The 26319-nt window shown below is 44.8% G+C and overlaps 1 protein-coding gene across 1 annotated transcript in view; it reads left to right on the top strand.

Annotated features, from left to right (window-relative positions):
• The window catches only part of MYBBP1A (MYB binding protein 1a), a 53583-nt gene that overhangs the window by 6949 nt on the left and 20315 nt on the right, over nucleotides 1-26319 (top strand). Inside the window, exons 11-23 of the mRNA XM_018919184.3 lie at nucleotides 177-302; nucleotides 1038-1241; nucleotides 1880-1988; nucleotides 2385-2472; nucleotides 3517-3668; nucleotides 4367-4456; nucleotides 5087-5212; nucleotides 5911-6075; nucleotides 7081-7238; nucleotides 8095-8229; nucleotides 9401-9506; nucleotides 11754-11885; nucleotides 13367-13435. Coding sequence (XP_018774729.2) covers nucleotides 177-302; nucleotides 1038-1241; nucleotides 1880-1988; nucleotides 2385-2472; nucleotides 3517-3668; nucleotides 4367-4456; nucleotides 5087-5212; nucleotides 5911-6075; nucleotides 7081-7238; nucleotides 8095-8229; nucleotides 9401-9506; nucleotides 11754-11885; nucleotides 13367-13435 — 1660 coding nt within the window. The remainder of the gene's footprint in view (nucleotides 1-176; nucleotides 303-1037; nucleotides 1242-1879; nucleotides 1989-2384; nucleotides 2473-3516; nucleotides 3669-4366; nucleotides 4457-5086; nucleotides 5213-5910; nucleotides 6076-7080; nucleotides 7239-8094; nucleotides 8230-9400; nucleotides 9507-11753; nucleotides 11886-13366; nucleotides 13436-26319) is intronic.

Genomic DNA, 26319 nt, shown 5'->3' with positions numbered 1-26319 from the left:
CTTTTTCTCTTCTTTACCCTGTGTATCTCAAGAAAAGAGTCTCACTGTAAATAGTGCTTTTTTCAGTGCTTGGACTTCCTTGAATATGGAGCTGTTTGGTTTGCATGCATGGGCTGATTTTGCTTTGTTATGACCAATCTGGGTTTTCATTCTGTTCCTGTTTCTGTCTGTTCTAGGTTTTGTTTCTTCCATGCTTTCTTTGTTGCTAAGAAGAAGAATTCCCAGGTGGCTGAGGCTAGTGTCCTTCCATCAGAGCCCCTAAATGAACGGGATCATACAGAGACAGAAAACTACTTCTTTGGGTAAGGATTTGATTGCATGCTTTAAGTTTGGAAATTTCTCTTTTTTCCTGAGGATAAGATCAGCTTATGAATGGTGGGGCAAGAAGTTTGGAATGGTAGGTTGCTATTGGAGCATTTCTTTGACTCCAGCACAAGGAAATGGCATTTTAAATGGAGATGGATTTTTCAGAGATCGTGTTTTGTCTATGACAAATGAGTGTATATGAGATGATGAGCATATGTGAGATGATATGGCAGGTGTGGAGTTGAGCTCATAGTGCTTTTTCCCATAATGTTTCCATTGCCTCTATTGCAAACTGGTAGGGGAAGGACCCAAGAGAGAGGTGCTGGGGGTGTGCTGGTGGCTCTTGGCTTTCTGGCACTCTGTGTGCAAGGTGCTGATGACTCCACAGCCCTCCCTGTGCTAAGGAAGATAGAGTTGGTAATAGATGCTTTTAGATGATTGCCAAACCTCAGTAGGAAAGCAGAGGACATGGTGGGACACAGAATGAGAAAAAACTGAGATTAATAGTGTCCCTGAGAGCACCAGGTGTTTTGGGACCACCAAGATAATGAGCTCTACACTACTGTCTTGGCCACATGCATGGGTTGAAAGTTGGGCACTGTCAGTCTGGGCTGCAGTGAGTGACCAGAGCTCTGGGATGAGAGTGCTTTGCTGGTGGGTATTATTTTGGAAAGTGGGAGCAGGCCATTTGGTTCCTGTGACAATAACATGATGGGTGTCTTTCTTTGCAGGTTACTTCAGACATTAAACACCCTGCCTGTTTTGGGGGATACAGCAAAGGCTGCAGCCTTGAGAGAGAAGCATGTCCATGGTGTGACTGCAGATGGGAAGCTGTGGATCTTTCTCCTTGTTGAGTATGCCAACAAGCTGCTCTCCACTGAGCATGTCAAAGCTGTGAAACCTTTTACCAAGGAGCAGAGGGATATCTGGGAGAGGTGAGATGCTTGGGAAGCTGGATGCTGTGTTGGTGAAGTGAGAAAGGTGGGAGCCCTGGTCTTGGTTTCTCTTTTGGACAGCAAAAGAGAGGTTGTGTTCTCTTTGCCTTGTGGTGTTCTGGTTGCTGTAGCACAGCCATTTCACAGGCAGTGGCAGTTGTTTTTCTTGCCTTTGAGTATCCTGCACCCATGGCTGGGTTTCAGAGTATCTTTCTTTTCATCCCATTCCTTTCTTCCTCTTCCTTCTATGTGTTAACTATGCAATAGCCATGTCCTTTTCTATTTTTGCTCATAGTCCTTCTCCAAACATGATTGTAGCAGTCTGCTCCTCTTTTCTCTTAATAATGCCTGCACAGACTTTTCAATGGCTCTTTTCTGAGTTTGTTTCCCCATAAAGGTCTAGCCTTGGCTATGATATTAGGAATGTAGTCTGTGCACAAGTGCAGTTTTTTTATAACCCACTTTTAGTCAGATTCTATTAGTGGGTTAAGATTGTGTACTAAAAGAGTATCCAATGCCAATAGATGAAATGTTAAGTACTCAATACAGTACCATAGTTTTGGTCACATTTTTAGTCTGGTCATATGAGATGATTTGCTGTTGTAATTGTGAAAGCTCTGAGAGGTTTCTTTCTTCAGAACACTTCAGTCTGTGAAGAATCTGCAGAAGAAGGAAAACAAATCAGACAGTGCCAAAGTTGGTGCTTTCCAACAGCTTCTGCTTTCAATGGCCATTTATCTTTTCAAGGTAAGATCTCTGGTGAATATTTCTGTAGTATAAAATAGGCTGATAGCTGGGCTTTGTAAACACCAGGATGGGGAGTTCCTCTGTGTTCAGAGATGCAGCCTTTCAGAACCTCTGGCTTCTGAAAATGGGCAACTGGCAGCTGATAAGCTGTGATTCTTACACTGTAGACATGCAGTGGGCAAAGCTTGGCCTTGCCATTAGTTCTGCCCTTGATTTGCTGCTGACTGGAGCAATTTTTACTTAATTTCATGGGGGTTTTTTTCTGCAAAAGAGTTGTAGTACTTGATTGTAATATTTGTATCTCTTTAGAGTGGTCCTTAGATTTGGAGCATATTCCTTCTGTTGTTGGTAGTGGGGAGTTCTGAGCCTGTTTCCTGTCTGCTTGTGATCAAACAGAATCAGTCTGAAACAGTGGAGGTTCTGAGTGACCTTCTGAACTGCACAGAGAAGGCCTTCAGCAAAGAAGCCAAGAAGAAGAAGACTGGTGAGTCCTCCCTACAGAAGGAAAGGGAGTGGGATTGTTAGTGGTCTGTCAAAGACAGAGGATGGCAGTTCTACATTAGTGAAGCACTCTGCACTGGTTGTGGCTTGATGCACTTACTCCCAGGAGAATCCCTTCTTCATTCTCTTTCCATTCTAAGACTTCTGCTCCAGCTCTCTGTGTGCACTGGCAGTGGGTTGTGTTTCTGTGTGCCTTGGAAAGGAGAGCTGAGCTCCACAGCTGCCCTTGTGTGGGTGAGCACTCCAAGGGAGTTCATTCTCCTTGAGGCACTGTTCTGTGTGGGCCAGTGGCTGGTGCTGACCTGGTGGTGTCTGCCTGGCAGAGCTGTGGGCTCAAACACCCAGCAGGCATCAAACATGTTTCTTTCTTAGCTTGAGTTCTGAGCAGACTAAATGTGTCCTCTGTGTAAACACAGCATGTTTGGAGATGGAGGCTGATCCTTTTTCAGGGCCTGTGGATGCTCTAGGCTGGGACTTGACCAGGAAAAAACTTGGCTTGATCTTTTGATTTCCTCTCCAGCTGTGGTCTTGTTCTCCTGAAATCTGTGTAAATCAATTTGAGGGCACTGTGAAGAAAAAAGCTGTAATTCTTTGGTGGTTTGGTTGGTTGTAGAGTAGGATTCCCAAACTTTTGGACTAAAGGATGAATTTCAAATGCCATCACTTTTCATGGGCTGCTGTGACTTCTGATTTCGCTGGAAACGCTATAAAATTGATAAACTTTTGCTGACCAGATGCTTTAATGTGACCAAGTAGGTGCCAGGTGACTTGCAGAACTGCTAATCTAAGTAATGATTTAATAAATAATAGCTTTTTTTACCTGGTAAGCCTTTGCACTGGTCAAAAGACCATTTCAAACATGTTTCTCCCTGTGGTTTCTTCCTCCCAGCCTGCTGATCTGTGTTTCTGAGTGGTACTTTTAAGAGCCAGCTAGAAAGACAATTTTTATTCCTTGGTGAATTTTTCTGTAGTTTCTTACCGATATACCAATGCCTCTTCCTGTCATTGTTTGTTTGTTCCTGTGCAGACAGCTCAGAGCCAGGATGGGTTGAGGTGATGGTGGAAATCCTTCTCTCCCTCCTTGCCCAGCCCAGCCTCCTCTTACGTCGGGTTTCCAAGAGTGTGTTTGTATGGATATGCCCCAGCCTGACCAAGAGGGGCTTGCAGCTCATCCTGGATGTAAGTGAGGCACTAGCAGGGCCTTGTACTGTTTGCCTGTTTTGTCCCTAACACATGGATGTACAAGCATGTCTCGATTTTGGGTTTAATTTAAAGTCTGCTTGATTTAGGAACTGTCCAATGATGTGTGCTACTGAATTTGAGCTGTAATTTAGAGTGTGTTTAGGCTGTTTTTTGTTTTTGTGGGGGAGGAGTTTGGTTGTTTTTTTACAGGAGCCTGAGATCTGTTAACTTCAAGCTGTATTATTTGATAGTTTTAGGCTGAAGAAATTCCTGGGTCAGTTTATGTAGCTGGTAGATTTTATATGTGAGTATAAATGGTAGCATTTCTTTTTTCTAGAAAGGTAATTTTTTCACAGAGGTCCTAAAAATAAGTGACACTAAAAATCTAAATTGGTCATACCACTAAGAAAGGTGATGCCTACTGAGAAAATAATATGTGGATTGCAAAGATGGGCTGTCAGGTACTTTGTGATGAATCTAATACTTCATTTGGAACAAACCAAGGTGTGTGATGCCACCAGCCTCTTCAGTTTTCTCCACCTTTTTTGTTACTTACAGAAAGTATTTGGCATGTTAACAAGCAGAAAATAAATGCCCTTACTTAAAATTCCATTATTCAGCTGAAATTTCTGTCTGTTGTACACAAGAAATGGTTAAAAACAAAACAAGAAATACAAGTCCCTTTTTTTTTGTAGGTTTTTGACCCTAACCAAGAGCAAAATGAAGAAAGTGCAGTCGTTGTGATGGAAGAATCAAACAAAAAGACCAAATCTGCCCAGGACACGGTAATTGTGCCATTGCCAGTGACAACCACTCTACATATCCTCAATATTTAATGTTTCTCCTGAGCTGTGTTAACCTATTAACATCATTTCTCTAGTTGAGGAAAATGGCTGTCCCTCTGTTAAGATTTATTTTATAGGTTCAACACACAAATGGCTTGTTGGAAGTGCATGCTAGAGCCTCTTGGCCTGCAGTTGTAGGTGTGGCTGGTTGAATAGATGCCTTTCTGAGAAGAAATAGCTGCATCCTGAAAGGAGCACAGACCTGTCCTTTTTGCAGCCACAGACACAATCATGGCTGTGATGCACAGCCAGCTGGATTCCAGATCTCAGTTTTTAAGGACTGTAGAGATTCAAGTCATGAACCATTACAGGCATCAGCAGAGAGGAGGGTCAGATGGGAGCTGTTCCTTGGAAGCTTCTCTTTGATACTTATTTAATGTGACAGAGAAGTCTGTATTGTATTCCACTTCTAGCTCTTGTGGAGACCTGGTACCCCGTTATCTGAGGTGTCTGTACTTGGAGCTGAGGGCTAGAAGGAAGGCAGTAGGAAAGGGGAGGATTGGGGTTTTATTTCTGAGAATTGAGTTGGGCTTGTGTGGTGGGCTCAGGAGATGAACTTCCCTTCCTTAGGATGAAGAAGGAAGCGAGGACTCCTCGGATGAAGACAGCACTGACAATGAAGATGAGGAGAGTGAGGAAGTTGATGATAATTTTCGCGGTCAGCTGATGAAAGTTCTCCAAGGAGGGAATACTTTGGTATGTTTTCACTGCCTGCCTTGATACAGATGCCAGGAGGTTGGGATGGTGAGAGATGATCTAGTAACCCTCATCCTGCCTGAATTCATGCAGTCACGACCCTTGCATCCATCTTTGTATGGCACTTGAAACTCTCATGGTCTTAGGTGAGCTCTGAGAATAAGTCACTTGTCCTTTTATTTATTGTTCATATATCTTGAGCACTTTAGCTTGTTCAGTCTAGCCTGACACAGCTTGTGCTCCTGCCTGTAATAAATGAGATTGATGAGAACTAAAGCACTGAGATACTGTTATGTGTGTTGGCTGGCCTGTGTGGAGGAGTGTTCCCTGAAGGCCACTCTGCAGACCTAGTATAGCAGTGATAGTGTTTGATTTAATGATCCCAATAAAGGTTGCAGGCATAGCAACATATGAACCTCTTTATTGAAGGAGGAACAGCACAGAGGGAGTCAGGTCAAAACCTCAGGCTCTTTCCTCTCCTGATTCTCTCTACATGTTAGTGCTGTGCAGCCAGATTACCTGATGGGAAATATAAGTGAGATTTCTCATGGGTCTGAGCATCTGTGTTCCCTCCCTACAGTATCATTCTGGGTTAGCTACACCCCTGCTTGAACCTGGTCTTGACTGTGGTTCCCTCCCCGTTGTCCCTCTGAAGTATATGAGATGATGTGTTGGGTTTTCTCTCCTGAAAACAAAAGGAAGAAGATAAGAGTGATGAAGAGCTGGATGATGAGGCTATGATGGCTCTTGACAAGAACATCTCAGCTCTTTTTGCTGAGCAGCAGAAACGGATCCAGGCGAAGAAAGATGAGAAGGACAGAATACGGAAAGAGAAGATCCTGCGCAGGGATTTCAAGGCTAAGGTGGGAAACAAGTGTTTGTGTGAAGATCTCTGGCTTAGCATGTCAGTTGAAGCCTATGCATGCTGTGAGCTACCTAACACTAAACAGCTTGGACATTCACCTGTGTCATGAGCTCCTGGAAGCTGGGACTGGATTGTTCTGGCTTTTACAGTACCTGGCACAGCACTGTTGGGGTCAGTGATTGGGGCTTCACAGGCCTGTTTGAAAACCAGGATTGTGATGTCAAAAAGTGTACCAGGGTTTTCATTTGCTGATCTGAAATGCTTAAATTGATAAGATCCTTTCCCTCAGCTACCCAAAAATGCTTGTCAGTTTGTTTTTTTTTAACTGGACAAGCTTGGTGTTCCTTAATGCATAAAGTGCCTCGGGTCATTTTGCAACATGAGCTTTTTTTGCCAGTAAAATTGGGGGTTTTGCTAAACCCCCTGGTTGGTTGTGACTGTAATGCTGAGGTCAGGCCGCCTGGTGTCAGCATGGACCTTCTGGGACATTCCAGCACCCAGGGACAGCTCCAGCTGCTCCCAGACAGAAATGAGAGTCAGGAGTCAGTTAGCCAAGGCTGAATAGTGAAGTGAGCCACTGGCTCTACTGCATTTCCCTTCTGATGGTGTTCTGTAAAAAGGCTGATTTTATGCTGCACTGTCTGTAATTCAAGGGGGCTTGCAGGGGTGAGATCTGTCAGTCAGTGGTGCTAACAGGGACCTGTGCCTGGTTAGAGTGACTGCAGGTCTGGCCAGGTGACACTGATTCTTGTTACTGTTCTTTCTAAATGGTGTCACTGCATGAAATACGGTTGCAACCAACAACTCTCAATCTTCAGTTTCAACTTGTAATTTTCAGTTTCCCATGCCTTAGAAATGATACCAGAATGTGTACAGGTCTCAGCTGTAAATAATTTTCTTCAGCCCTCTCCAGCTGCTCCACAGCCTACTGGTGGGTGCTCTGGGTAAATCCATCTTGTTTCCCTGTCTGCTGTACTCCTCACATGGATAACTCTGTTTGCAGGTGTTGGATCTGATTGATGTGTTCCTGGTTAAGCAAGCAGAGAACCCCTTGGTGTTTGATATCATTGAGCCCCTGCTTCAGTTGATTGAACAGTGCATGAGCTCAGACTCTGACAAGCAGGAGGTTGACTTCCTCCAGAAAACAGCTAGTATCTTCAAGTAAGTGTCCTTAGACCTCCAGGTAATAGACAGTGGCTTTGGATAAACAGCTGTGGTATTGGTTGAACACCAGGAGCTGCTCTTTCTAAGGTTGAAGGCACTTGCTGTGCTTAGAGATTGTGTAGGTTAGATTACCAGCACCACACACATACACAGTGCTTAGTCATAACCTGCAGGAAAGGAATTAGGATCTGCATTTTCTAGGCTAAAGGACTTGAAGTGTCAAAGCTGTTTGCAGGTGGAAGCCTCAAGAACAAACACAGGTACTGCAGGTATGGAGCCATGTCACTGAGTACCTCCATGGGCCTCTGACCTCTGAGTCAGACCATAGAACAGCTCCCAAGGCTTACAGAGTTGCTGCTGTGGCTAGAACAAACTCTCAGCAAGTTATTTCTGAGACAGGCAGAGTGCAAATTCTCTGTTCAGGGCCAGAAGTGAGGGGTGATACCAGCTAGAGAGATAGAATGCATGCTATGTCACATGTGTCCTCTGTGCACCACTTCTTGACATCCTCAGCACTCTCTAAAGGTTTTTCAGTGCTGCTGTCTCCCCAGTTGAGAACCAGTTGTGAAGTAACAAGCTTGAGGTAGTCAGTATTCTTTGTGGGAGCTCTGAAGGAAAGTCATCTCTGATGTCTAAATTTGTGCTTGAAGGTGGAGAGTGTTCAGAGTCCTCACCCTTCTTGCCACAGCCATGTGCTGCAGGGCTTGTCTGCTGAGCACCTAGCTAGCATTGTTTGTTATCACTGTGTTCTGGTTTTGCTCTCACTCACCCTGATGAAGTGATAAGTGTTCCTGGCCGTCTGCTCCCCAGAGCTCTCTAGGTGATGGTTTGCATTTGTTTCAATGCTGTGCAGGAACTCGCTGTGCCGCAGCAAGCAGTACTGCAAGACAGTGGCCTCCCTGCAGAAGGATGTGCATGCTTTAGTGCAGAGACTGGTCGAGAAAGCCTGCAAGCACACTGACTCTGCAGTGGCTCTCTACTACTTCAGGTGAGTGTTCACAAGGAGCTTCTCTACTGATGCTGTGACATCTGAGCAGGTGTGATGCTGTGTGTTAAGAGGTCTGGGAAGCAAGAGCATTGCAGAAGGTCTCATACCAGCATCTGTGTCTTACATAAGGACTAGTCAGTTCTGGCAGTCTGAAGCATTTTCAAATATGTCTGTTTTTTGGTGATTGTCTTTTATAGCTTCTGTGATCCAGAAATGGTCTGGTGCAATGCTGCTGCTGCTGGTGGGAAGTGCTTTCTTCAGGCTTCCTCTGGGAGTAATGCAGTGTGTGTGCTTCAGTGGGGGATGAGTGTATTTCCTGATTAACCTGTGATGATTGTTTAAATGCAGTGTTTACTGTCTCCATGATAGCACAATGAGGGCAATAGCCATTGAGTCCTGACTGTACATTTTCTGCTTTTTTTTTTTTCCAGTATTTTCTGCTTTGCTGTAGAATAGAGGAAAATTAGGATAAACCAGATACATATTTGTTAGAAAGATGAGTGATCTTGCTGTTCTGTGGTGTAAATAGGAGTGTTATTTACCAGCAGGCTCTCTTGTGACAGTTTCATGAGGACTTTCATACTCAGTCTGGGATATTTCAGCTCAGCTGTGTGTGCAGTGGGTACCATGTTGTATGGTCAACCCAGTGCCATTGGACATGGTTGGCTCTGCAGCACATCTCCCCCATGGCTGTGCAGGAACCTTGGTACCTCTGGCAACACGGGGCTGGCTGTGTATGCTGTGTGGTTCCCTGACAGCTTCCCAGCAGTGCCCAGTAAATGCTGCATTTTCCACAAGCACAGAGGTCTGCATGTTCTCCCAATGGAGATTTCTCCAGCACATGGCAGCTGAGGCTGAGGCCATGCTGCAGCACTGGCTGAGCTGTGCAGCTCAGAAATCCTGGGCAAGGTGCAGAACTCCTCCAGCAGTGCCAGTCAAAAGCGTGAGCTTGAGGAGACCAGGCTGACAGTGGAGATATCTGACTGTGATGACACAAAATGATTCATCTTCCTGAGATTTCTTTGTCTTTAGGTCTGGCCAGAGTGGGTTAGACTGAGAGAAAGGTCCCTCTCAAATTCTGTCATCTTTGCTACAGAGAAAGCTGCCTGTGCCTCTGCCCTTAGGTAGCTGCACTGTGGTAACTGCTGTGTTCCCCTGTTTTCTTTTATAGTGCCTCATTGTACCTGCTCAAAGTGTTGAAAGGAAACACATCATCAACTGCTCCTCCCCCTGAGCCTGAGAAACAGAGTGACAGCAGAGCAAAGCAGGCATGTCAGGTAAGACATGAGGCTGCTCCTGAGGATGTGTTTTTGCCAGTAAAGCTGCATTACCTGGTTCTGCTGAGTGGGCCTTCCTTGTTCATTGTCACTGGGCCTGCTGCTTACTTTCTACCTGATTTCCATGACACTGGAAAGTTCCCCATCCATTTCTGGCCCTTACCCTCCTGGCTTTCACCCCTTCATGCCTGCTTGCCCATAGGCACAGGGGCTGCTGATTCACTGGATTCAGATTGATGTCCAAAGAAGCCTCATGTGTATTTGTGCTGTTTCCTCCCTGATTTGCTGGTTTTTCCATTAAACTCCTGCCAGTCACTCTTGAGTTTTTTTCCAGAGGGTGCTGAGGAGCAGGAAGACACAGAACAGTGGTGGATGAGAGTAAACTCCTATTCCCCTGAGGTCTGGGCTAAGGTGAAGGGTCAAGAGTGTTTGGAGCAGCCCTGATTTCAGTTGTAGTTGTTTGGAGGGAGACTTCATCTGATTGTGCTACAGGTGTCCATTACTAGGAGACCCTTAGTCCCTTTTTCACCTACTGTCTCTGCTGCATTTCACAGGTCTCAGAGTAGGTGACCCTTTATGTTGGGCAGCCCACTCCAGTCAGCTCCTCTAGATACTTAGCAAGTAGTGTCTCAGTCTCACCAGCTGACCCTGGCCTTGCCTCTGAACCCCTCACACTGATCACAGGAATTAGTGCCTTCATCTTGCTGACATCTTGTGGGGTAGAAAAATAAACAGAGCTCCCTCATGGAACTTAACACACATGGAATTACTGCTGGAGGCTGAAAAGACAGCCAGTGTTTCTAGGGCTTAGGGAGGGGTGGAGAGTGTTATCCAAGTAGCTCCTGTGCAGTGCTGGGCCTTTTGTGAAAGAAAAACAAAGTGGGAGATCTGGGGGAAATACAAACAACATACTTGATACTGAGGCTAGAGTGAGGCATGCTTCATAGCATCCTTGTGCAGTTTCACAGGAGGGAAGCCTCTTATTCCAGTGGGAGCAGTGCTCTGGTCCTGGCCAGGCAGGGATAGAGCCAGCAGCTGACATGAGCTGCCAGTTTGAGGGAAATGACAGCTCAATTCATGTCATGCTGCTGCTGCTGACTGACATTGTGTTGAGGCCAGGGGGGTTTTGCAGTGGGGAACCAGAGACAGAGGTGTGGTGTGTTTTCAGTGAGCTCTGCTTTGTGTGCACAATTTGGAGCTTTTTAATAAGCAGGAAAGTGGAACTAGAGCAGACACTAGGATGCAGTAGCCAAACTTAAAAAAAAAACTATAGAAGAATTTTTTTTTCAGTAAATATATGCATGGAAGGAGAAATCTTTTCCCTCCAGATGTGTGTGTCAAATAAGTGCTAAGTAGAGACAATCAACTAGAAAAACTGAGGTAATATTTCAAGACCCATTTTCCTTGTTCCACTTTAGCCTGTGTTCAGCTGCAGTAGCACTGGGAGTTTGACCTGAGAACAGGACACCACATTAATTGGCTTTAGATTTCCATGGGGCTGTAGAAAAATTCCTTGGGCAGAGGTTCACTACTCTGAAAATTACAGCTTTTTCCTCCTGGGCCCTAATTTATCACTCTTCCCAAAGAGCAGTACTTCCCTGGTAGTATGAGAACAGTCAGGAATGTTGGGATGCAGTGCTCCACACTTGGCTCTTCAGTGACTCCTGTTTGTTTAGATCCATGTAGCCTGAGCAGGTCTCAGCTGGTTGCTGTGTGTCTGGGATTCTTGTTCCCCACCAGAGGGGGATGTTGGAGCATGGACACAGTTTTGGGATTGCTGGATCCCTGATCAGTGCTAGGGGTTGTCTGCTGAGTACCTAGGAGTCCTGGACATAGGTGCTAAGTGTATGTAGATACAGATAGATACATACACTAAACTCTACAGGTAAAAGTAGCTCTTCAGCTCAGAACAAACACCATGTGCACAGCCCAGGATGGGGTTGCAGTGCCCTGTGAGCCTCGTGTACTAGACATGCCAACCTAGAGCACAGCCCCCACACTGCAGGGAGTGTGTGTAGTCCTGCTAGGAAGCTGTGCTGCCCTTCAGTGACAAGGTCATATGGCTGTCAGTGCCTGGGAGAGCATATTTGGGACCCACTTGGCTGTTTATTGGTTCTGTGTCATATCTCAAGCATAACTAGTTGTTGGGGAAACCTCTTAGAACTGACGAAAATTAATTTATTCATTGTTAGTGATTCATTCTTGTATTTCACTGGAAATGCTTTTATTTTGTTTTCTTCCCTCCAGCTTTTGAACCCAGGCTGTTTGAATGTGAAGAAGGTGGCTGCTGTCTATCAGCAGGCACTGACCCAGTTCCTCAGCAAAAGGAACAGTCCCCTCACATGCTCCATGTTCCATGATCTCTTCAAACGCTTCCCAGTAAGTGCTGCTGGCTCTGTTGTCTTCTTCTGGCTCCAAAGTATGATTAGAATTCTGGGCAAAGTAGGGAGAGAAACTCCTCTGCTTTATTGCAGACTTTTGAAATTGCTGTGAGGTTCCCTTGGGTTTTCACCTGCTCAGACTCTTAAACTCAGACTCAGTTTTTATAGCAGCACTGCAGGAGGCCAGGATCTTATTTATGGTTTGGACTGGGATACTGAATGCAGAAAGCAGGTGAACAGCAGGCTGCTCTCTAAAACACAGCCTAAGAAGGTTTAATTTTTCACAAGTATTCAAGACAACATGGATGAGCAAAGTTTGCACAAAGGCAGAGCAGGCCACCTTGTTTGAACAACCAATGTAGCTCCTGTCCAGCTCTGCTCCCACTGCATGCTCAGTTTCTCAGTTTTCTTCCAAGAAGGCTAAAGAGTGTGAAGTCTAATTGAAATCTAATCTTCAAGCCTGATATTCAGACAGTGCAAGTGTCTGAAATGTTTGATGAATTTCCTGCAAGCTTGACCTAAGCCTGGGGCTGGTCACCTCTATGAGGACAGCCAATTTTTAAGAAACAGGCCATGGGCCTGAATGTCATACAATTCTTCAGGGGTTTTTAGGTCAGAGCAAACTAGAGACAGCTGCCAGAAGCCTTTTTTCCAAACCTTTTAGAACTGATGTCTGATGGGAGGGTGGGAGGAGATGCAGGCTTGTGTAACTGGGGCAGGATGCTTTCAGGCTGAGGACTCCATCCAGGAGAGAGTTCTGCTTGCCAGCTTTCTTAGGGCACCAGCCCATGATGCCTCATACCTAAGTTTGAGAAATGGAGGCAGAGCAGGGCTGTGTGTTGCCCACATGGACGGCAAACTTAAGATCCCATCTGCAGATTTCTAAAACCTCTAGATTCCACATAACTGTTCATTGTAGAATTATCTTTTAAAATCACCACATCCACCTGTCTTTCTAGATACCTCCAGGGATGGTGACTCAACCATTTCCCTGAGAAGCCTGTGCCAGTGAAGAGATTGTTCCTTATACCTAATGTAAACCTCCCCATGTGCAACTTTAGGTCCTTGCCTTTTGTCATTTGTTCCCTGGGAGGGGACCAGCCCACACCTGGCAACAACTCAACATGTTCTTCTTTGCCTGGGACTGGGGCTGTGCACAATGTGAATATTCACTACAGAAAGTGTCAGCCAGATGCAGACTTAAGTTTTCACTTGGCAGAGCACAGGGGGTGAAAAATGCTTGCCTGATTTTTCTAGGTGGAAAGAGGTGAAGAGTTTTGCTGCTGCTTTTTGTTGTGATCAAGATTTCACTCAGAGCTGGTGTGAAAAAAGCTGTTAATTTTCAAATAAACTGTTGCTGATTTCTGGGCACTTCTCTTTCTTGTGTCATTTTCTTCTTACCCAGGAGGCTGTGTAAAATATAGACTGTTTTGCTTGAAAAACAAAGCACTGATGAGAGACTGTCTTTCTTTGTTACAGATCATGTGTAAGCCGTTAGTAGATACTCTGGTTGAGTTTGTCACAGCAGCAGCCAGGCAACATCAGCAGGTAAGAATGAAAGTAAACAAACAAAGCTGTATAACAGTCAATCAGAGAAGTAACTTAAACATGGCAGTTCAGATGATTTTTAATATGTTTATAAGATGCTTTTAGGGCATATTATGTTTATAATATGCCCTAAAAGCATATTATAAACATAATATGCCCTAAAAGCATATTATAAACATATTAATATTTTTTTTTGCCCAGTTTTGGAAGTGGTTTTCAGGGGGGCAGTGCTTTTGCAAATACTGCCTTGCTGCTTCTGGGGTGTGAATTTGTGGAAGTGCCACACAATATATCCACAGTCATGGGAGTTCTTTGGTAGAATCTCCTTTAAAAACTGCCTGCAGCTCTCAGGGTTGAGACCTGATTGTGGTAGGGGTTGACTCCAGTTCTTATTCCTTGTTTACTTTCTTCTTGGTAAGATGTTCCTTGGTATTAATGGAGTATGCTTTAGTCCCTGCCTCCTCCTGCTACCTCAGGGTCAGGTTCTTGAGTCTGTTGTCCTTGCTAGCTGTCCTGCATTTTAAAGTCTGTGTGCTGCTGTATTTAGTTTAAAACCACCTGTACCACAGATCTGATTTTTGATGGTTGGTTGCCTGTGCCTGACTAACACAAAATTAGTGGAGCCTTATCAATAAAACATTGCAGGGTGAGTGCACAGCTCAGTGCTGCTGGAGCAGGGAATGAGGCCTGTCTGGATTTTCCCTGCACTGGGGGGGCCTTCCACACAGTTAATAACCAAAACCCCTCTAGGCCACTAGCACTGTCTCAAACTTTCCCACCCCCCAGCTGTACCCTGTGTCTGTCCCCTGCAGAAGTGCACCCTAGATTGATCTCCCTGGGTCATAAATAGCTGTTTTATTGTTTCTGATCATTGAGGGAATGTCAAGGGGTAGGTGTGTGTTTACAGTAGGGCTGCTTTACATTGTCAGTGTAAATTGCATTTCAGACTGTTTTATCCAACAGGAATGGCTTTGATTTAAAGAAGACCAAGGGAAAAAAAAAAGAATGAATTGAGCTATTAATAATTTCAGTGGATGGTAATAAGGATGTGTTACACAAACAACAAATTAATTGTAAGGCACATACTTGATCCCATCCTCAAGAGACCAGAACAGCATCCCGAGCAGACAGCTCCATTATGTGGAGCTTCCATTATCTTTGCTTCTCCACAGGGAATAGCATTCTCCTTCTTCCAGGGCTTCCACCAAGCTGCTTGAGCTTTGTTTGCAGAGCCTGTTTGCCAGTGGGTGGGAGGAGTAGGGGAGGACATGTGGAGTGTGTGGGAGCTGGGTACAGAACATGGATATACTGCTGTTCAAACAGAGGCACATGGAGAGTGAGCTCTGGAAAGCCTGTGCAGCTTGGAGATGCAGCTTGACATTTTTTACAGTGCTTCCTTTTCAGGAATTTTGGCTTCCCAACATCAAATGTCCAGTTTGTCAGGACTTAATTTAAATTTTTTCACTGATTCTCAATGCAAATGTGTTTTGGTGGTATCCTAGTGGGTAGGGTAGAAGTCAGGCAAGGTGTGGCAAAGTGATGTGGGTAAAGCAGGGGGTTAACTTCTCCCTGGCAGCCTCTGGGAATATGAGGTGGAAAGACTCAGCTTCCAAAAGGGCTGTACTAACTCAAGGGTCCTGAAAACACCAAAGCTCTCAATACTCTCAAATTCAGAGTATTTGGCCAGCTCTGATGACTGAGAGGCAGGTGGGGTGGTCTTCCACTTTTAGCCCTGAATATTGGCTTCTAATCATTAAACTACCTTAGTCCCAGGGACTGGAGGCTAAATTCCTGTTCTGACACTCCTCTTCTTCATGGTGGCTGTTCTGGGAATGGCTGCTGCATCTGCATGGACAGCTGATCCCACTGGGATTCTGATTTCCTGGCTGTGCAGATGGCTCCAGCAGGGTGTCCCAGGGCCACCCCTGGTGGGAAGAGCCACGCTCTGCACAGAAGGTGGAGGCTCAGCTCTGGGCAGGTGTTTTGTGTTGGCCTGATAGCAAACCCTGGGGCTCTGGGCCAGCAGGGCTGCTGGCCACTGTCCCAGCCAGCCTGGGGAGAAGGAGATGCACCTTCAGGTTGAACTTTTAGGTAGTTGTAAACAAAATTAAAATGATCAGTGAAGAGGATGTGAGGGGAGCTGTTCCTGCCTCCTCATCCTCTGTACCTGGAAGTTTGTGAGAACAGCATGGAGGCAGGGGGTCTGTTCCACAGCTCCTCTCAGCCAGACTGATCCCTGTTTTTAGAGCCTCTGTGGCCACTGGCCTACATGCCCAGTTCTTACTTCAAGAAACTCTGCTCTTGCTGGGGCCTCTAGTGGAAAGTTAAACTTGATCATTAAGTGATGGCCCTGGACCAGCCTGGCTGAGGTGGTTTGCAGCAGTGTGCAGCAAGGCTGGGGTCTGGTTAGGAAGCAGCAAACCTGGACTGTGTGTGCACTGCTGTTCCTGTGCCTGCTGCAGGTCTGTCAAACTCAGTTTCTGGGCAGGGGTAGCAGAGAAGATCCTGTGGGAAATGCAGGAGCCATTCAGGTGCTGCTCAGCTTGGAGAGGAGCAGTCTGGCCTCTCCAGCCCCAGCCATTTGTCCTGGGTACCTCCCTGCCTGCCTGCTGCCCAGGTGTTCCTGCATTTACATCACAAAATGGGACATGAGGGTGGTATGGCTGAAAACTTACCTTGTCCTTGCACTCATAGTTTTTTTTCCCCTTTTGCCATGTTAAAGTTAACTTCAGTCAATTAACTTGCTCAGGACAGAGGGACAGTCTGTTCAGGAGCAGGAGAGTCTGGCTGAAAGCTGTGATTTATTTCATCAGAGGCAGCGTTCATTAACATGAAATTAGAGCTTCTGTGAAGTCAGTACAAGAATATTGTAGAGGAGAGAACAATCTCTCATACAAATGGGGGCTGTTGGCTGTGGCTGATGAGCCAGGTAACTGTGTCTTGCATTGCTGCAGCATTTCTGTGCATCCTGTGCCCCTCAGCTGGTCACCTCTAGAACCTGGAGAGCAGCAAACCCTCAGTGGCAGTGCTGTGTCTTTACAATCAGAGGTGTTTGTAGCTACTGAAGGGTGTTCCATGTCTTTCTGGGAGCTACTTTCCTTTGGCCTGGGTGTTTGCTGTTGAGTGTTTTGGAGATATTCCAAGGTTGCATCTTGATGCAGAGTTTAGCAAAAGAAAAGGAAGCTTTAAAACTTTAGCTAGTGTGACTGACATTGTCACTCTGACGCTGTTCCTCCATGCCTAAAGGAGCAGTGAGGTTGTTCAGCTCCATGTTGAAGTAATTTCTGAGATAAAATGACACTTTAGGGGGGGTGAGAGCTCTCAAGGCAGTTTTAAGTGTGGCTCACAGTGATTGGGCTGGTTTTCTTAGCAGTAAGCTCAACCTGTGTAACAAGTTTTAAACTGGAAAGGTGAATTTGTAGTGGTCTTACTGTGACTGAAGCTTGTACCTGTGGCCAAGTTCTGCTCCTCTGATGTTACTACTGGGGCACAGATGCAGCAGTTTCCCTGGAAAAGGCAAGAGACGGAGAGATGTGTTATTTGTGAGTGGGGAAACAAAGGCAAGGGATGATTTAACCAGGGAAGGGAGATTGTCATCCCACCCTGAATTAATTTAGCACCTGTTTAAACCTCTACAGCAGAAAGATACAAGATGTGTATGACAGTGGATCTGCAAAACCACCTTGTTTCAGGCAGTTCATGCTTCTCAGCTGGACTTCTCACCCATGGTGAGACCACCCTGGTACTCTGCTAGCTCAAATGCATTGTGCCTGTGGCAGCTGGTGCTCTGAATGCTCAGTGATATTGGCTGGCTTGTTTTCAAACTCTGCCTTTCTTCAAGTGGGAAGTTTAAGTCCCAAACATGCCTGTGTGAAAGTTAAAATGCTTCAGGCTTTAAAAAAAAAATAGTGTTTGGTTGTCACTCCTTTATTGAACTGAGAAATCTGGTGGGGTTTGTGATGGTTTGGGTGGGTTTTTTTGTTTGTTTTGTTGGTGGGCTTTTAAATTTATTTTTTTCTACATTAGCAGTTGGGATCCCTTTCACAAACTTTTGTTGACCCTTGCCATCCCATATGTATGTTAAACCAACATATAACTGAGGGCTGTACTTCTCAGAATACAGCCTGCCTCATCCCTGCCCTGTGTCCCTGCAGTGTTCTCTGTTGGAGAAAGCAGTGACTAGGAACTATATAAAATCACTTGATTGCAAGCAGCAACTGTGAAGCTTTTCAAGAGGACCTTTAGAGTGGGAGAAGTGCTGAAAGTTAAAGTAAAAAAAGGAAGAAAGAGGTAAAGAATTACTTTGTAGTGCAGTCTAATCTAAGCTGTTGAATGCAGTTCTGCAGACTGAGGTCCTCGGATTCAGTCACACTGTGACCTTGTCCTTACAGAAATGTCTTCAGTGGCAGGAGAATGGGGCCAGTGCCACATCACAATGTTTGGGTACATCCAGGCAGGTCTGAGAGCTTTCCCTTACAGACAAGGGGCTACACCAGAGTGAAGTGCAGCTGCCATTCCTGGAGGGCAGTGACCAGGCACACACTGGTGCTCTGAGTGCTCAGGCACAAGTGGCAGCTGGGGACAGAGACCCAGGGATAACTGGTATGGGCAGATGATACTGGAGCTTGCATTGTCCCTTTGAGTTGTCCTGGTGCTAGTGAGTTCTAGTGAATTGTGGTAAGTGTCTGGCACAGATGATCTCACTGGCAGTGCAGTTAGCCAGCAGAAAGTGTGTGGTGCTGACAGAATGGGACAGGCTTGTGCTGTTTCATGGATGAGGGATGTTCCTGTCAGCCTGATGTCTTCCACAAGCACTAAACATATTCTCTCAAATTCTGTTTGGAGAAAAACGTGTGTGAGCTAGTCCTCACTTCCTCCTCTCTTAGGTCAGTTCATTCTTACTGCTGCAGTTGCTTTCCAGGAGACCTTGACCTTCAGATTTCCTTGTGCCTGTTTCAGTGGGTGTAGTGTTGCTCTTTCAGTATGCACAAAAGCCTGATTTTTTAGTTTGTGCTGATGGAGCATAAACCAGGGATCAAGATGTGTTTAATTTAATGATTATTGCATGACTCAGCCACATACCAGAACCCTCCTGAGCCTTAGGTGAGGAATGTCTTCCTGGTTTATTTTTAGCTCTGATGAGCAGAGCTACAGTAGCATCTCATTCTGTAACTGTGCAGTCCTGGGCTGTTCCAGCACAAACCCCTCAGTGCTGCCCTGGTAACTGTGGTGAGCTTCTCACTGCTGTACCCCCCCATCCCCATTCATGGGGACTGGATAAGTCCATGACCTAATGTTTCTACCCTAAAAACTCTCTGTGAGAGTGAGGATCAGGTGAAGAGGGAGAAGTGTGGCTCTGCCCTGCAGTACCCAGGTGTGCTGCTGATGCAGGCTCCTGCAGGCAAGGGCACCTGCCAGCCCCCAGCTGGAGCACAGCCTCTCTGGAGCCTGGCCTGGAACAGCTGTGCCTTTCCCTCAGAGGTCCAGCTTGTTGGCCAGCAGTATTGAACCAGTTTGGAAATGAGCACTAATAAAAGAAAATTACTGCTGCCAGGAGTAAGGTGTTGTTTCCATCTTGATCATGGCAGACACTTAAAATCTCTTCTAGTGTGAAACCTTCCATGGGTTTACAGAAATGGTTTCATATCCATCCCTTGTTTTTTTCCTTTGGGAAAGCAAAAAACCTTTGGGAGTGTACACATCAACACAATTGCTGAGAGCCTCTGCAATTACTTTTGCACTATGGTCACACATCCATTTGAATACATTCCTGCCTTCTTATTTACATTCAAAGCTATATTGATTGAGGATGTTGCAGTAGCTGGAAGCATAATGAGGCTGTATTTGTTCATCAAGTGAGTTTATTTTCTGTGATTTGGCTGGAACTCTGCAGAGCTGATGTAAGTGCAGAGCTGTCATGAAACTAATAAAAGTAATTTTACTTAGTGTGGAAATGAGAATGGGCACTGAGACAGAGTTCAAAATGTCATCTTATGTCATACAGATTCATTAGTATTTCAGAATGTGTTTTTACAAAGCTGTCTGTGACAAGGAACCCTTTAAGATCTATCTGATAGAGAGTGTATTTTAGGTAAGTTGCTAATTAATCTTGGTGCTTTGGCAGTCTCCCCAAAGGGATCAAACATATATAGACAGAACTTTACAGAACTGAAGCAGGTCTGTGCCAAAGCTGCCATCACCAGAAGAGTAAAATATGATTCCAGATTCCTGCCAAAGAGGTCTTGGCTGGTTGACAGTTGTCCTTCTGAACAGTTTATGTTCTATGTAAATATCTAAGTTAAAAAGTAATTAAACTTTAATACAGCAAGAGCAGCAAAGTGCTGCAAAGCCTCAGAAGGCAGCACCCCTCTGTGTGAGTGTTTGGGAGTATTTCACTTCATGCTGGGGGAGATGAATGGATCCCCACATTATTGCACCATGCCCTGCCTGTGTGCTCACAGATAGCTGCCAGCAGGTAGTGGAGGAAGAGCTTGTTATGGAACATTTTGCATAAGCTGTTACTAAAAATGAAGCAAAATAAACCTCCCCAGATAAGAACCAGCACCAGTTCAGCTCTGCCTCCTTTGCATGAGGAATGAGCACTGGGCAGGCAGCTGGTGAGAGCTGAGCAATGGGCCATGAGTAAAAGGCTGCCTTCCTTCAGAGCATCCCCTGTCCCTTGGCACAGGTCACACACCCTGTGTCCTCTGTCAGCTGTCACTGTGGTCAGATTCAGGAGGTGAATTGTCCCCAGGCAGTGAGATCCAAGGGATGCAGAGGCTGCTGCCTGTTGAATCCATCCTTTTCATCTTCCTTGGGTCAGTATGTGCCCTCTCCTCAATAAAAAGAAATCATTTGCAGCTGGAAAATGTGTGTCAAACTGACAAGCTTTGGCTCCAGTCAGTGTCCTGCTCCTGTTTTTGTTTTGTGTAAGGGGATGGTCAAGGAGAGTCTGTTTTGTGAGGTGATGCTGAACTATGGGTGGGCTCTTGGGCATTTTTGATCTATTTCATCTCAAGCCAGCAAAGCCCTGTGACATGAAGTAGCTCTAGATGTGCAGACTGTCCACTGAAGGGAAAGCAGCTCAATGCTTAAATGCTTTGCTGGGTCAGAGCCAGAGTGCTCTACGTTTTTGTGTGGAGATTTTTCATTCCCAGACCTTTAGGATGGTTCTGCATGTGGATTATTGCACCCCAACCTTGTATTTTTGAGAGTGTTTCTTGCAGTGGGATTGCACAGAAAAACCATTTTCCTTTGATGAGCAGGAGAACATTGACAGCATCTGTAAAAAGTCTCTGATGTTCTTTGGAAAGGTGTCTGATGCTACAGCAAAACGTGTCTGCCTGAGGAATTGCTTTCTAAGCTATGCTTCTCTCTTATTTGTTTGAGATGGGTGAAAATTTAAAAAAGGTGTTTTTACATTTTTTAGGTCCTCCTGACTGCATTTAAAGCTGAGTGCTCAAAATCCCACAGCATGAGTTTTCACTTGTATTTGCATTGAGATCTTAGTGTGCTCGTGGTATATTTCAGTTTAATGTGGGACCCCTGTCACTGAACCTGCAGGGTCTCTTGGGAGCGTCACATGTTGTGAGCTGTTGATGTTTGTTTGTTTTCCCTTCATACAGATTTGTTTGGGGTTTTTTGTTTGTTATACTTCTTGGTGCCTTCTAATGGCCTCTGTCTTTTGCCAGAAGTGTCAGACACTTGCCTGCATTGCCCACAAACAAATCCATAGTGACACCAGGCATTAATTGACTGGCACAGAGACACTGCCCTGTTATCTGTATTCCACCATCCTCAGTGTAGCACAAACAGAACATGAAAAAGCTTCTGTTTGCCTCTTTATTGTGATTCTGGAGATTTAGGCTGTATTTATTCTGCTAACTGCTGTTCAGCTGATTGTGTTGATGATCATGTAGCAAATCCTCAGTAATGGAGAAAACATTCTCATTTGTTGCTGGGGAGAAATAAGAAAATTTAGAGGTCACATAAACTCTAATTCTTGCTGTAGACAGCTGCTGGTAAGAGCTGTCCAAGGAGGGAAGTGCTCCAGAGCAGTGACAGCCCTGCATGCAGGATGGACTTGCTGAGTTCTATCTAAACCATATTGCAGTGATTTTCCAACTCTGAGTAATTTCCTAGCCTACTAAATGAAACTTGCCATCTGACACATGGGGAGTTGATAGTTTTTAAAAAGAGATTGAACCACCCAAGTGTGTTGTGCTCAGCCTCTCAAACACAGCCCCTCCAACAGTTTGAGGAGTAGGTGTTTGTGTGGAGCAAATGGGAGAAGTTTGCTCAGAGACAAGGTCATTGCCATGCATTTAATAATGGCATGACAAACACAGGAGGGGAAGAAGTGGCTGTGGTGTGAGAAAATGAGCTACTCTAACTCATATGGACTCAAGATATATTAATGTTGCAAAATATAACAAAAAATCAGGATAGAATCCTGTGGAAGTCCTGGGGAATGATTTATGTTCTCTTTACAGTGAGATCTTGGTGTGGGAGTACTAGGAGGTGTGTTGGAAGGGTGTTTTGTTGGCAAGTGAAAAAAGATTAGGGCTTCTGCAGCATAAAATGAAACAGCAATCTGGGCTCTGCTCACCGACAGGGATGTCCCCAAGTGTTTGTGTACCAAGTGGCAGGTCCATTTTTGTTGTGGTGTGGGAGTAGTGGGGTTGGGCTGCTTCTCTTTCTGCTCTCACTTGGCTCTTATTAAAATGCCACTCTGCAAAAGTTGGAGCACAAGAAAGGGGTTGAGGTGTCTCTGCAGGATTTCTCAGCAGCCTGCACACAGAGCAGAGTTTCCAGCCCTCTCCCTCTTCCCAAGGGGACTGTGCCCTCTGCCTTGTCATCCTCTCTCTCTCAGTGGATTCTGCAAAATGAAAAGAGTTCTGCTGGTGAGCATCCAAAGCAATGAATCTTCAAAGTTCAACCCAGTACAATTTCTGACTTTTTTTTCTTTTTTTGCTTAGCAATGCTTTTTATTTCAATATTCCAAACTTGTTAGTTTGGAATATTGAAATGAAAAAATTGTAAAATTGTTTTTTACTGACATGCAAGTACCTTTTTTTTATACTGTATGAAGGCTAAACTTCAGTGGCTGATGTTTGAGTGAATTGGAATTCTAATTTCTCATTATCTGCTGATAAATGTTCTCAAAAGATGGAAAGCTTTGTTCTTGCAACACCAAGCCTGGTCTGGTATATCAGGGGCAGCAGCTAAAAGCACACAGTGCCTGGCAACATGGGCTTTTTTTAAATGTGTGCTGCTCTTAAATCTCCTAAATTATTAAATTAGACTTCAGCAGTGTCTCCTTAAATAGGCTGCATTATGCTGTAGCTGCCTTCTGAATTGCCTCAAGAAAATCCTGTTGCAAGTCTCTTCTGAATTGAGGGTTTTGCTGTGCAGAGAACACAGCTGGATTGGAAAGTGTTGGGAGCAGTGAGGGTGAAGCAACTGGAGCAAAATAAACCAGTTTTGGTCTTGGTCTTACCAACGTGTGTGAGTAACTTGAGGTGTCAGTGGAGCTTCTTGGTGTTCAGTACTACAATATATAAGTAATAAATAAATAGAAATTGACAAAATTAAAGTTTTGGGGATGGTTGGTTTGGGTTTTTTTTCAATAGGAAAGCCAGAGTTGAGAGAGAGGAGAGTGTCCCAGATGATTTCCTGAGATGTTTCTGGGTCATTCTTCTTTGAGCCTCAGATACTGAGGTGTCCTGCAAGAGTCTTTGCTTTGATTTCTTCACAAAAGAACATTTCTTGTACTGATGTTTAGAGTGAGAAACTTGTAAAAGCAAAGTAGAAATGCTCCAAAATAAACAGAATTGTACTAAGAAACCAAATTGTTTCACTTTTTTTTAAAATTGTGACTGTATCCTTAACTGGGGAGAGAAGAAGAAAATGGGCATATTTTCTGATTATTATTTTTAATGTGGGAAAGGGAGGCTTGGTTGCATTGCACAGAATCCATTCCTGCTCTTTTCTCCTCTGGTCTCAGTGTGTCCTGTGGTACCAGTACTCCCCTTCAGGGTTTCACTCCTGTGCATTACAGGAAGAGCAAAAAAAACATCAGAGCTCATGGATGCTAATTTGTACTCTGCTGCTGATTTATCTTGTGTCCTCATGGCTCACTTAATTATGGCATCTTTTCATTTTTCAAGAATTCAGGGTAATAATAGATTGACTTTTTTTTTTTGGAGCAAAATGTTAAGACTGATTGGCCTTTCTGATATGGTGAGTGGTTACCCCAGAGAAAAATAAATCTTTGTGTTGACCAAAGCAGCAGTCCAATATCTGCATTGCTGTGTCCCAAGGGTCTGCCTGTTGGCCTCTGTGAAAGGAGAGCACAAGGTTTTCCCCAGCCCTGAATGCTCACGAGGGGTGATTTGAGATGATGGGCTTTAAAGCATTTACAGCATGGTGTGGCTAAAGCTGATAGGCCAAGAAACACTTCTAGTGTAGTGTAATTAAGAAATAGCCTCTGATTGTGATGGCAGGAATGATAACATCTGTGTTGTCTCACCCTTCACATGAGACTAAAATAGAATAAAAGTTTTTAAAACACCTCTCAGTTGCCCCATCTCTGGGTCAGAAAAGGGCTTAGTCCAACACTCACCATTTTGTTGTTTGCCAGTGAAATACTCAGACTGGTAGCTAACACCACCAGCCAGGCCTGGCCAGGGGTCCTCTGGTCCCTTAATCAGAGGGATAACAGGGTAAATTTGGGCTAAAAATGGATGTCTGATTTTTAAACCAAGAAATAGTTGTGTTGTTGCTCAGGTGTCCTTGCATGGGCAGCTCTGCTCAGCTAAACATGGCATCCACATTCTCCTAACTTATCCCAGAAGGAGTGAGCACTTTGCACACTGAAACCTTTTAGACAGCTACTAAATGTCAGTCTTGGCTCCACTACTTGTGTGTGCTTTGTTTCAGTGGTGGTAAATGGGAAAAAATTAGCTTTTGTTACCAGAAATAGTTTTCCTAAGCCACAGCCAGGGCTTTGTCTTATCCTCCCTCCCTGTTGGATTTGAAATGTGGATGAATCACACCTGTGTGCACATGTTGTGACTGCAGTGACACCTTGGGAATTGAGGAAAAGGCATTTGGCAAATGTTCCTTGAGCACCTCTGGCTTTCACTTTCTATATCTAAAGCATTCAAATAAGTTTTGCATGTTTTAAGTAAATAGTTGGTGTTTGGTGCTTGTTCAGTGAGGATGTATGTTAAGGATCTTGAAGCAGAATTTCTGGTTTGTCCTTAGATTTGGAAGGAATCTTCTTCTGTGCCTCTTTTTGTCTTCCCCCAAGGAGGCCATGGAGATGCTCTAAGAGCTGGAGCCAGGGCAGGAGAGTGAGGCTGTTCACCTGGAGAAGAGAAGGCTCCAGGGACATCTCAGAGCCCCTGCCAGGGCCTAAGGGGGCTCCAGGAGAGCTGGGGAGGGACTGGGGACAAGGGATGGAGGGACAGGACACAGGGAATGGCTCCCAGTGCCAGAGGGCAGGGATAGATGGGACATTGGAAAGGAATTCTTCCCTGTGAGGGTCCCTGGCACAGGGTGCCCAGAGCAGCTGGCAGCACTTCTCTGGAAGTGCTCAAGGTCAGGCTGGATGGGGCTTGGAACAACCTGGGACAGTGGAAGCCATGTCAGGGGTGGAACAGGATGGGCTTTGAGGTGTCCCATGCAGGCCAAAGCAGCCCATGATTGTGTGGGACACACAGCACACCTGACACAGCCACTGCCTCTGAGCAGCCTGCTGGGAAGGGGAACTTCTGGGTGGAACACATCCATTGTTGTGGTTTATTGTCCCATCCCTCTCAGAATTTGTCCTTTTGAATAATCTTCAGGGCTGAGTTTCTAACTGGGACTCAGCTCTCAAACCAGTGTCAGACAGACTTGTAGCTCCTGGGCTCAGAAATACTCAAATGGATGAATCAAACATGGCTGAGAAATAAGAAGCCTTGAAACTCAAGACTGTTCCCTTGGAGCCTTTATCTCCATCCCACATCCAATGTGAATGTAAAATTAAAATAGTTTGACTGTATGAGCAGAAATGGGGGTAGATTGGCACTTGCTTCATGGCTTTGGATGCTCTTTGTTTTCTTTTTAAAAAATATATAAGGGTAATTGGAAGAGGCTTTTACTCTGGTGCTCTCCTGCTCTGTGGTAATAAATGACAGGTTGTTCTCCTGTAACCAATACCACTCTAAGGTGGAGCTTTTGGATTTTGGAGTGGGCTGGTTGGTTTATTCTAAACATGTAATACATTACAGATAAGTGAGGAATTTATTTATAGTTTAATTATTTATTGAAATTCAAAGAAAACTCATTTAGAATTTCCCATAATCTTGGCCTCTGTTCTTTTACCCAGCTTTCCTGGTAGCATTTGTCACAAATGCAGCATGTGATTCATGAGATTGCAGTCTCAGAGGGCTTGGGAGGAGAGAATTTCTAGAAGTGCAATTATTTTTTGCCATATCCCTGTTGCTGTGGAATAGTCTTAATGCTGAGGATTATACACTGGGAGCTGCTGTTTTATGCTGTGTGCTGGCACTGGAGCAGATGTGCTGGCAGGGCAGGCTCTGTGCCACAGGGGACACATCAATGCTCTGCAATACCAGTGGCCTCTGGTGTGATACCAGCTGGATATTTCTGTCTCCTGGACTTCCAAGAGCAGGGGAATGTTGATACTACTAAAAATCCTGATGCCTCTTCACTTCTAAAAATGTATTTGAGTTGCACAAACCTGTAATTTTCCAGGTAAAACGTTTTATATGTATATATATATGTGTATATATATATATATATATATATACACACACACACATATATATATATATATATATATATATATATATATATATATATATATATATATA

This window comes from Serinus canaria, chromosome 19 (genome assembly GCF_022539315.1).
Source record: "Serinus canaria isolate serCan28SL12 chromosome 19, serCan2020, whole genome shotgun sequence".
In the NCBI taxonomy this organism is placed as follows: Eukaryota; Metazoa; Chordata; class Aves; order Passeriformes; family Fringillidae; genus Serinus; species Serinus canaria.
Note: the sequence above shows the minus strand (reverse complement) of the source record. Positions and strands in the feature narration are given on the sequence as shown.